We start from the raw sequence: 12,376 nt of genomic DNA, 5'->3' as shown, positions 1-12,376 counted from the left end.
ACCCTCTGTGTAAAAAAACAAACTTGCTTGTACATCTCCTTTAAACTTTGTCCCTCTCACCTTAAAACTATGCCCTCTAGTATTTGCTATTTCCATCCTGGGGAATAAGGTTCAGATTCTCTACCCTATCAATGCCTCTCATAGTATGATATACTTTTATCAAGTTCCCCTCAACCCTTGACATTCCAGAGAGAGCAATCCAAGTTTGACCTACCTCTCCTTATAGCAAATACTGCTAATCCAGGCATCATTCTAGTAGACCACCTCGGTGCTCTCTCCAAAGCCTCCACATTCTTCCTGCAATAGGACCAAAACCTTACGCAATACATGAAATGAGACCTGACCAAAAGTCCTATAAAGCTGCACAATAGCTTCTTGACTGGATACGAAATAAATTATTATTTCAGTGCCCATGAAGCACCTTGTGGCAGTGTGACCCTTGAGAGGCAATGTATAAATGGAAGTTTCTGCATTCATATAAAATTATTAGTGTTCTCCCAACAAGTCATCCCAAACATTTTCTGTAATACTCCACCTCAAAGATAGACACAACTGAGCGGGGCAGCCTCTCTGGAGAAAAAGGATGGATAACGCTAAAAGGCAGGACCCGTTTTCACACTGAAAGTAGGGTGTGGGGGAGGGGGTGAAGAGCTGGAGGCGATATGTCCAGGAATAATCAGGGCTGGCCAAAAATGACCTCAATGTTGGCCCATTGTTGGCTAGGGAAGGTGTGATCTCAAGAGGGTAACAATGTGGAAAACTGTGGAACTGGTAAAATGACCAGGTTGGAGGAAAGGGGCGAGGGGGAAGGGGAGCAGAGAGGAGTGAAAGTAGACGTTGCTCAAAATGAGAGAATTCAAAGTTCATATCTCTTGGATGTAAGCCACCCATGCAAAATATGAGGTGCTGTTCCTCCAAATTGCATGTAGCCTCACTCTGGCAACGTAGGAGGCCCAGGACAGAAAGGTCAGTATGGGAAGAGAAAGGGGAGTTGAAATGTTTATCAACCTGGAGATCCCATACACCTAGGTGGACTGAGCGTAAGCGTTCAGCGAAATGGTTGCAGAGTCTACATTTGGTCTCGCCAATGTACAGGAACCCACATCGGGAACACCGGATGCAGTAGATGGGGTTAGAGGAGGTGCATGTGAACCTCTATCTAACATGGAAGGACTGTCGGGCTCCTATCAGGGGATGGAAGATGAGTGTGCGAGAGGGAAAGAGCAGGGTGACTGGGATGGGATGGTGAGAGAAATAGGTGCGCACTGGGGTGTTGGGGCCGCGGGAATGAGGGATGAGGTGGGAACACATTACATAAATTGGAGAATTCAATGAACATACCATTATATTGTAAACTACCCAAGCAGAATGTGAGGTGCTGTTCCTCTAGGTTTAGCAATGGAGGAGACCCAGGACAAAAAGCTCAGTCTGGCGATGGGAAAGGGAGTTAAAATAGTTAGGAACTGGGAAATCCAGCAGGCCTTGGCGTTCTGAGTGCAAGTGCTTGGCAAGATGGTCGCCTAGTCTATGCTATGTATCACCAATGTAAAGGAGTCCACATTGCACCTCATTGAATGCTATTTTTATTAAAGATTTGGTCATCTTGTTCTAGTTTATTCAAACGTTGTAATGGCATCTTGATTTGTGATAGTCTGACCGACTCAAATGGAAAGTCTCTTCTACCAGATATTTGTTGGGGAGGGGGGAGGGGGGAGGTGGCATTTATGCGACTTCTTGTAAAAAATGGTGCTTTGACAGTTCTGTCTGTGACTGTGGTGACCTTCTCCACTTGCTTATAGCTGTGGGCACAATGAAGAAAGCTGTTCATGAACTAGGGCTGTTACAGGTACGGGAGTATAATGGTTAAATTACCGGATTAGTAATCCAGAGGCCTGAACTGATTAAATCAAATTTACCATGACAGCTGGCAAATTTAAATTCAGTTAATTAATTAATGTGGAATAAAAAGCTTGTATCAGTGAGGGTGACCATTAAACTACCAGATCATCATTTAAACCCATCTGCTCCATGTGATATCGGCAAGCTTGTTGAGTAGCCAATCGCGTTTTTAAAAAGAAATTACACAGACTCCACACTCAGAATCAAAAGGCACACTTTTTAATTAACTTCTTAAACATTATACACTGTTGCACAAAGATATACATCACATATAATAAAGGTGGAAACTGAAGTGCCATACACAATTTTAATAGAAAAAATATTTAAGATTTGGAAATATTTTTCGATTTTACAAGGCACCTGGGTATAATTAGATTTCTGGAACTGTGTACTGAACAATAAGGCATGGTATACAAATTAAAAACTTAATCCTCAAGTAACAAATCGGAAGATTTTCAGTAAAAATAAATTGCTGGAGGAACTCAGCGGGTCAGGCAGCCACTGTTGAAGGGATAGACACAAAAATGCTGGAGTAATTCAGCAGAACGGGCAGTATCTCTGGAGAGAAGGAATGGGCGACGTTTCGGGTCGAGGCTCTTCTTCAGACTGACCCCTTCTGTGGAGGGGAACGGACAGAGGATGTTTTGGGTCGGGGTCCATCTTCACTCACCTGTCTATTCCCTCCTCAGTTGCTGCCTGACCTGCTGAGTTACTCGAGCACTTTGTGTTTTGCTAAACACTCCTGGCTGATTAAAGAAAGCAAGTAGATCTCTTCTCTCTTTCAGATCATAAGTGATAGGAGTAGAATTAGACCATTCGGCCCATTAAGTCTACTCCGCCATTCAATCTTGGCTGATCTATCTCTCCCTCCGAACCCCATTCTGCTGCCTTCTACCAATAACCTCTGACCCCCGTACGAATCAAGAATCTAGCTATCTCTGCCTTAAATATATCCACTGACTTTGCCTCCACAGCCTTCTGTGACAAATAATTCCTCAGATTCGCCACCCTCTGACTAAAGCAATTCCTCCTTCCTGAAAGAACGTCCTTTAATTCTGAGGCTTCGACCCCTGCTCCTAGACTCTCCCACTAGTGGAAACATCCTCTCCACATCATTTGGTCCCAATGTATATCCTGAAAACAAAACCCCTTTAACAGATTACCTAAGCATTATCACATTGCTTGTGGGAGTTTTGTGGGGCTCAAATTAGTGCCCAATTTTCCTACACAACAACCATGGCCACACTTCAGAAGCATTTGACTGGCTGCCAAGTGTTTTGGAACGCCCTGGGTACGGCGGTCCTGGGCACCATTATCTTGATTGAAGCATGAAATTAGAAATTGCTAATAATAATAATTGAACGATGATTGGGTCTGTCAACACGCCGTAACTATTTCAAACTTGCACAAACCAATTTATTGATCTCTCGCACACGTGCGCAGTGAAACATTGTTCACACAGTGTGGATGGATGCAGGCACTAACATTACGCGTTTGTCACTTTCCCAAATAATTCCAATAGAACAGGGTTTTTTTTAAAGATGAATGTGGACAGAGGTTGTCAGAGCTCTGGGGCGCGGAGTTGTCTGCTGACTGACCCTCGCTCTGTTCTCTTGTCTTCCAGGCGGCCCGGCATTCTCGTCCTCATTAACGACGCCGACTGGGAACTCATGGTTGGTATTTGATTTCGCTTCACAGTTCACCTCCATTCGCCTTGATTCGGGACCTAGTAATTCTTGGAGCTAGAACCATCGCAATTGAATGAGAGACGTAAACCGCTCCCGTTGCCGACAAAAGACAAAGTGTTGGAGTAATTCAGCGGGTCTGGCAGCATCTCTGGAGAACATGGATAGGTGACGTGTTGGGTCGGGACCCGTCTTCCAAATGTCGCCCATCCATGTTCTCCAGAGATGCTGCTGAACTCTACACTTTGTCTTTTTTATTGGCAACGCAGCATCTACAGTTTCTCACGTCTTACCCGTTACCGATAGATAGGCCGCCGTTAGTCTATTGCGTGATGGCACCCCCAAACAAATCAAACAGGGTTATGTGTGGGGTTATATCAGCAAGCTCTTTCGGAACAATGTAGTTTATGTGATATCTGCATGTGCATTTCTATTACATTGGCCCTCTCATCGTGTGTTTGCAGCCACGGCCAGGTGCCTTATAGCCTGGACCTAACACTAAAAATATTTACACCATTCTAGGTGGGGCGAATCACAATAGTTAGAAAACTATGTCAATAATAATCTACACCATTTCCCCTTGTTTTGCAATAAACATCCCTCCATTTTATCCCCCAATAGAAAATGGCTGCTCTCTGTGTCGGACCCTGTTGTTTAGGGTCGAATAATGTTATGGCTGATTTATTTTGGGAGGGAAGAACATGGAGACTAGGAGTATTTTCTTTTTACATGTTATTTTCCTCTGTTGATTTCGGGTCAACTTCGCCCCTTTCTGATCAGGAGGTGCCAACTTTGGACTTCAAATTAAGAGTTAAATCCCTTACAAACGAAATGTTCCCGAAAAGTCGTCTCTACCTGTTCTCCAGAGATGCTGTCTGTCTGACCCGCTGAGTTACTCCAGCAGTTGTAAACCAGCATCTGCAGTACCTTGTTTCTCTAAGCATTTTTGGAATGAGGACGGGCAGGAGACAGGTGGAAGCATTCGCAAGAGTCTTGATTGAAAAATATAAAACAAAGATATTCAGCAAGAAATCCTGTCAACGCCAGGGCCCAGGGATTTGGCCAAGTGCATCTAGAAGGGGGCATACTAACGATTATTTAATTTTGATTTCCAAACGCTATTGTAAATTGTTTAACGAATTAATTGTACTTACTATATATTCGGTAACTGACAGTGGCTATGTTTTTTTTTTCCTTCTATCGTTTTGTTTTCGATAGGGCCAATTGGATTACACGCTGGATGACCGAGATAACGTTGTGTTTATATCAACTTTACACGGTGGTTAAGGAACATTTAAAATAAAAGGCCAGAGATTTTTTTTACGACAAGATCAAATTGTAGTTTTCGTTACACACATCTTCTCACAGTTATGTGTAATTCACAAATCGTTTGACCTCTGTTACATTAGGATTACGGCCAAAACCGAGAAAATTGGTCGTTAAGTAAGAAATCGTAAGGTAGAAAATAAATCTATTATGACCCAGAAAGCCCTTAATCCCTTCTGTACGAAATAATAATTCCGTCAAATGATATGGCAGTAAAATGGCATGTTTTAACATAATCGAGACAACCCGGCAAGGATTAACATGGCAAAAATGTAAACATTCAACGAAATTGATACATTTTAAAGGCTGTCTTTTTTTATTATTGTTTATATCTTGTGAAGGTATTTAATAACGAATATTGGACGAAGCTGTACGCAATATGTTCTTGGCCGTCCTTCCACATGTAATTTTATTACCCTTTCTCGTCTCTTCTCGCCCCCCCCCCCTTTCCACAGACCCATACGCAAATACTGTCTAAAATCAACCATTACTCATGTCCGTGCCTGAACCACAGTTTGCAGGTGATGATATATAATTAAACAGGGAAATGCTTGAAACCCTTCCCTTTATCGGCCTTGCCGTTTACTACGGCCCCAAAAGCCGTAATATAATGTAATTCCACACTTTTAACATAAACTCTTTCAAATATATATAGAAAATTGGTGGAACACCGTCGGATGCTAAAATCCCTTGAGAATTAGCAAGCGCATATTTGAGAAAACGGGTTTGTCAACGATTAGAGGCCCAATACTTTTTTTTTTTTAGCAATACCTGATTGATCGTGTTGAATATAATTCATATTTCTACATTAATATTATCTTGAAAACAGAACTGTGCCCCATGGGGAAAAGTTAGGTCGATGGCGCGGAACAGGTGCTGTTCAGTGCAACGTCAGAATATTTTATTAATTTAAGTAAATATATACAGATCACATTACAGATCGCCACAGACAATCTTCAATGCTGAATAAATGAAACCTGCTCAATTGCTAGCTACAGAGTCTTGAATTGTACACACACAAAAAAAAGGTAACAGTTTATCGAATACAAAGATGTATCTAACTTAACCTGATGCTCTTGGTTGTTACAATAACTGGTGATTGTACATTAAGACAGAACGTAAGGTAGACAAAATGCTGGAGTAACTCTGCGGGACAGGCAGCATCTCTGGAGAGAAGGAATGGGTGACGTTTCGGGTCGAGACCCTTCTTCAAGACATAACATCGCGTTTGTAAAATTATGTTTGAAAACTATATTCCTTTTAACATGTAAAGCACTTCCTTGCAAAACAGACGATGTAAACATAGCCGGGATGTGTAGGCTTTCTGGTCCAGTGGTGTGCCGGTTCAATTTAAAAGCTGTATCCGCTCCTTCAGTATTTTGGTACCAAATACGTTTCCAAAATTCGTGAAAATCCTTTCTGTCTCTGCCGAGGATTTGTCCATTTTGCCGTTCCTTTTAATTAAATCCGCTCCCCCCCCCCCCCTCCAGTTCTGACCATAAACTGGAGAGTTTAAAAATATATATACTTTTTTACCCCCCCCCCCCCCCCCTCTCCTCCCCCTGTCTCAGCACCGTAGACGAAAGCAGATTGTGAAAATCCAGCTACGGATGTCCATCCACAATTCTCGGGGTCTGAACAGTGAAAGCACAAGAATTGCGTTTGGACAATCAATAGCGAGAATTTCTGAGCCTTTTTTTTTCCTGGAGGCTGCGTTTTGTCTCCGATGAAACACATACACACGTACATTTGAAGCAGATTTGCTGACAAACGCACTCTCCGCCAATTTGTATCCCGTCTGGTTTGTGATCCAATAAAGACGGAACCATGAGAATTAAATTGCACTACCTTGTCCAAAGAGAATAAATATACCAACGCGGCCAGACGGTGTTTTCTTTTTGGTAACCAGGGCCGCAACATTTTGGCCACCATTTTCGCGTCAACACAGAATGCATTCGTTCAAGCAAACATATGCATTTAAAAAAATAATACGAAATCTCGTTTTTTAAGATAAAAAATAAAATGGGAATCTTAGTATTACCTTTGAAATCTAACCGGACACGGTTGCAGCAATCGTGTAGTGATACACACCGCATACACACATTAAAAGACCTGTAATGGGTTATAAAAGGGATGGTGGGGGGGTGGAGGGAGTTTTCTCTTATTCCCTCTTCTTTAAGCATCGGTATCCCCGCAGACGTGACTCTTCCCCTCCATCTAAGACTCGCGGTCCTCAAACTCCGCTGGTAGATGTGGAATTCCTCCGCGTTTGCTGGCTCAGTTAGTGTGAAACGGGGTTTGGTTCTTGAGCGCTCTCTCTTCTTCCTCAACCAACCCCCCCCCCCCCCCCCCCCGCCTGCCGTCGAACAATAAATGTACAGTGACCAAAGGGGCGAGAGAGCGAAAAAAGGCGATTGTCTTCAATTGGCACTGCATTTGAATAACGCCACGGGGTGATAAATGGCCATTGTGACCGAGTAATGAATCTGTGCAGTCTCTATAGCAAAGAACGGCAGCTGGGAAATATCCAGGCACTTCTTAAAGCAAACACCATCGGAAAATCTAAAGAAAACCTTTACATAAGGTTCGGGGCTCTATTTAATATATGCAATATTATATATAATACACATCTGTTCCGTGAGCAAATTATTTGTTTCTAAATAAACAGCGGGTGCTTTCTGATTCTTAGATATCAAGATGTTTGGGTTTTACCACGTGCATACCTATAAGTATCCCGATATGATATCTGATGCACTTTTATAAGCCGTGCAATGTACTTTAGGCCCAATAGCACTGGCTGAGAGCATTGGCGGTTGTAGAGTGATACATGACTACACGCGGCCGACAGACGACGTCTCCAGTTCTTTACTCGTTGTTATCTCATCGCTCGGAGGCAAATATTTAACCGTTTTGTTTGGTGCCTCAATTCTGATTTGTTTTATTTATCCGCCAGGCGTCAGGCTTCAGCCTGAAGACTCATTTCTTGATACTTCCATTCCTTTTATTTAATTTCGGGATTCTCCACCGCTCCAGTTAGCTTTATTGATGTCTTGGTAACCTTTATTGGCCTCTTGGTATCCTCCTCAAAACATTTTGGGACCTGTCCACGTCAAGTGCACAATAATGTGTTTTTGAAAATATATAAATGCTTAATCCTGGTTCTGCATAATTTAGAGACTGATTCACTGAAGTTACGAGTTCACATGCATGTTAATCATTTCGAGTTAAAACAAAATCATGTCCACTTTTCCTTGATTTCATTCCATTTCACCGCCTAACGCCGCTTTGCCTCTGTGTGTTTGAGTGTGTGAGTGAGTGTGTGAGTGAGTGAGTGTATGTGTGTGTGAGTGTGTGTGTGTGTGTGTGTGTGTGAGTGAGTGTGTGGGTGTGTGTGTATATGTGTGGGTGTGTGTGTGGGTGTGTGTGTGTATGTGTTTGGATACATTTTGGAAGGGAACATTTCTTGGCTCCCTCGCACAAGTTGCCCGGCAACAACAAACCAAAAGGGACAAATGTAACCAATCAGACGATAAATAATAAGATTTTCTTGACATCTGACCCTTTTAAGTGAGAGGAACAAAAATCGCTGCAGTTATCAAGTGCCCCGTGGCGCACACGGCTCCTGGGCTCTCGGTCTAACTTTAAACGGAGCTGATGGATTTACACTGAAAAAAGTAGCGAGAATCTGGCGTAGAATCTCACAGCTAGAAGAAACACTCTGCGCACGTTGCTTGTGCTGGCTTTATAAAAAAAAGTCTGAAGAAGGGTCTCGACCCGAAACGTCACCCATTCCTTCGCTCCAGAGATGCCGCCTGTCCCACTGATGTTACTCTAGCTTTTTATGACTATCTTTTCTTTCAGAATTATCCACATAAGAGTCCTTGAGCCGTACAGCACAGAAACAGCCCCCTCGGCCCAACGTGTCATGGCCGACCAAGTTGGCATGATGGGCTAGTCCCATTTGCGTGCATTTGGCCTAAGCCTTCTAAACCATTCCCATCCATTTATCTGATACGCTTGAAACACATTTCTTTAACTGTTTCATGTTCAAATGATTGTTATGTCTCAATAAGACAAACTAATCATTTTTTGGCTCCAGGTAAGAAAAAGACGATGAATATAAATATATAATTATATAAATATATATGTGTGTGTGTGTGTATATATATATAAAACATAAACCGAATGTTTACGTATATACTATATACATAGCCGTTTCGGCTTTAAAAACATTTGTCTGTTTTGGATGTAGATAAAAGCGAGCGGAATATCTGTAGGGAGATTGTAGCAATATCGGCCAAGTGATTTATATTAAATGAGACCAATTTGATGGCTCCTAAAAAATCAGATTCAGGATCAGCATCTTCCCCATTATTATCATACTCCTGAACGGTCCTTCCATAAACTAGGGTGTAGTCCCGATTCTCCCACCTACCTCATTGTGGTCATTTGACCTTTTCTCTGGAACAGTTACGCGAGAATGCTGGAAAACTATATTCTGCTCCCTGGTGATTTTCCCTTCCCTCTACCCTTTATACTTGTGTCTGGTTTTATTGTATTCATGTATAGTGTTATCCGATTTGGTTGGAAAGCAGGCATCAAAAAGAAATGTTAATTGTACCTCGGTACACGTGACAATAATAAACCTAAACTTGAAGCCTCGCAGAGATGTTTGGTCCCGAAATCCGTGGAGGATACCAAGTTACTAATATATATATAAATAAATACATACCCCATTTGATGTCTGAAGAAGGGTCTCGACCATTCCTTCTCTCCCGAGATGCTGCCTGACCTGCTGAGTTACTCCAGCATTTTGTGAATAAATACCTTCGATTTGTACCAGCATCTGCAGTTATTTTCTTATACTCCCCATTTGATGGAGATTGGATCCACTTAGATATGGAACACTGAATTTCCAAATTTGATATTCACAGACTCGCAGGCAATGAGAAAACTTAAAACGTAAAAATAAATTCTGCTTTCGAACGAAATTAATTTTAAATGTTTTAGATTTACCAGATAGGTCGGGCGGCCACCGAAAGAGGCGACCTTTGGGTGAACCAACAGCCGAGGAACAGGATACCAGGTTACCAGTAAAGGATACCAAAATATACCAATAAAGACAATAGAAAATAGGTGCAGGAGAAGGCCATTCGGCCCTTCGAGCCAGCACCCCCATTCAATGTGATCATGGCTGATCATTCTCAATCAGTACCCCGTTCCTGCCTTCTCCCCATACCCCCTGACTCTGCTATCCTTAAGAGCTCTATCTAGCTCTCTCTTGAATGTATTCAGAGAATTGAGGCAGAGAATTCCACAGATTTACAACTCTCTGACTAAAAAAGTTATTCCTCATCTCTGTTCTAAATGGCCTACCCCTTATTCTTAAACTGTGGCCCCTGGTTCTGGACTCCCCCAACATTGGGAACATGTTTCCTGCCTCTAACGTGTCCAACCCCTTAATAATTTTATACGTTTCGATAAGATCCCCTCTCATCCTTCTAAATTCCATGGTATACAAACCTAGTCGCTCCAGTCTTTCAACATATGACAGTCCCGCCATTCCGGGAATTAACCTAGTAAACCTACGCTGCACACCCTCAATAGCAAGAATATCCTTCCTCAAATTTGGAGACCAAAACTGCACACAGTACTCCAGGTGCGGTCTCACTAGGGCCCTGTACAACTGCAGAAGGACCTCTTTGCTCCTATACTCAAGTGGAGCTGTGGAGAATACCGAAAATAAATGAAGTCAGTAGCTCAGGCAGCATCTGTGGAGAAGGCAGATTTAATGCATTTCTAATCGACGACCCTTTCAGATGGAGACACAAGAAACTGCAGATGCTGTAATCTTAGGTAACTCACAAAGTGCGGGAGTCACTCATCCTCTGAGTTACTCCGGCACTTTGAGGTACCTCCGTCAGAAGGAGCTCTGTGTTTGTTTCCGATTTCCAGCATCTAACGTTTTTATTTTCGATTTTAAAAAAAAATTTGGATGAAGTTTTCACCTTGCCATCAGTCGTGGCTCGCTCGTTCCACGTTTGTTCAATTCTTTCGTTTATCACAGTTTGAGGGATTTCTTTTGTTGCAACTGAGATCCTTTTCAAGCGCGGTGTATCCAAGTTAATGTAACAATTCCCCGCGCAGACGGCGGGGCAGCTGTTTAATTGCCTGAATTTGTCGCTTTGTCCCGCTTGTCATTTCGATTCGTTTTACGGGCGAACGCTTATATAAGACCAACTAAAAACAAAATCCCACCCCGGTCGGAAAGTTGCAGAGGGCTGGGAATGTTGGATAAAAGTGTTCGTGAAACCATTCATAAACAACAAAAACGAATTAAAACAAAAGTTTTTTTAAAACAGGGCTCATTTTTCCATCCCGCGGGTATCAATTTTTGAATTATTATTTACATTTAAAAATAGATTTCAGTAGTTCAAATAACATCAATTACAACGACCATCTAATTTATTGCTGGGGCGATGGGGGTTAAAACGACGAAGAGGTGGCGGCAACGGGGTTATAAATAATTCAACTCATTCTGAAAATCCTCTCCTGTACTTTCATCCCCCCCCCCCCCCCCCCCTCGTTTAAACCGCATCTTTTTACTAAGCGTTTAGTTTCCCGACTTAACAGTTCTGGCGCGATTGGATGTTAAAATCTGTTTGAGAAAGTCCTTGGGACGGTATAGATGGCACCAAAGTGTCTGTAAATGCAAACCTTAGCTCTCGGGGACGGTATTCGCCGAGGGAGTAAGTTTAGTGCAAGATTAATGAAGACACTTGGTAAAGGTAACACTTTTGGACACGGGGTGGTGAGAGTGTGGAGTGCCCTGGTCATGGGCACGGAAGAGGACAAGCGTTCGAATGGAGGACAAACATCCCAGCTGTTTGCCGTTCGCTGCTTCCGCGCTGCCATCTCTACATTTTGCGATGGTCCCAGTTTATCAACGGATCTAGATTCACGATGCAAGCTTTCTTTCATCGTCTCCCTCTCCTGGCCACTTCTTGCACGGCCGCTGGATCATTTCAGCCAGGCTATGGAGAGGGAGTGAGCAAATAAGACCAGATCGTCTGGAATCGAATGGTAAGGCAGCCCCCTGTTCTGACTGCGTTACCCACAGATGACAGGCATCTCGGCTATTCATTGGTTAGAGTAAAGCCCCGGAGAATGTCAAAAGCGAGCCAGAGTTAAGGCTGTCGGCGATGGAGTTAAATGCAACATTGCGATGTATTCAGAACTGTGGTCAGTTCTGCACAGTGCTTCACATCTGCAACAGTTATCCAGCGAGCACAGAATATGCCACACAGACACCACCCGGAACATTATTCCCCGTGCAAAATACACACCTGGAACAGTGATCCAAGTCTGAAGAAGGGTCTCGACCCGAAACGTCACCCATTCCTTCTCTCCCGAGATGCTGCCTGACCTGCTGAGTTACTCCAGCATTTTGTGAATATACAGTGATC

The 12,376-nt window shown here is 42.9% G+C and overlaps 1 protein-coding gene across 1 annotated transcript in view; it reads left to right on the top strand.

Annotated features, from left to right (window-relative positions):
* The window catches only part of urm1 (ubiquitin related modifier 1), a 46,343-nt gene extending 40,427 nt beyond the window's left edge, over window positions 1-5,916 (top strand). Inside the window, exons 4-5 of the mRNA XM_078426225.1 lie at window positions 3,524-3,572; window positions 4,803-5,916. Of these exons, the coding sequence (XP_078282351.1) occupies window positions 3,524-3,572; window positions 4,803-4,871 (118 nt within the window). The 3' untranslated portion in view covers window positions 4,872-5,916. The remainder of the gene's footprint in view (window positions 1-3,523; window positions 3,573-4,802) is intronic.
* Window positions 5,917-12,376: the final 6,460 nt, after the last annotated feature.

The sequence above is a fragment of the Rhinoraja longicauda genome, chromosome 31, assembly GCF_053455715.1.
Source record: "Rhinoraja longicauda isolate Sanriku21f chromosome 31, sRhiLon1.1, whole genome shotgun sequence".
Lineage (NCBI taxonomy): Eukaryota > Metazoa > Chordata > Chondrichthyes > Rajiformes > Arhynchobatidae > Rhinoraja > Rhinoraja longicauda.
Note: the sequence above shows the minus strand (reverse complement) of the source record. Positions and strands in the feature narration are given on the sequence as shown.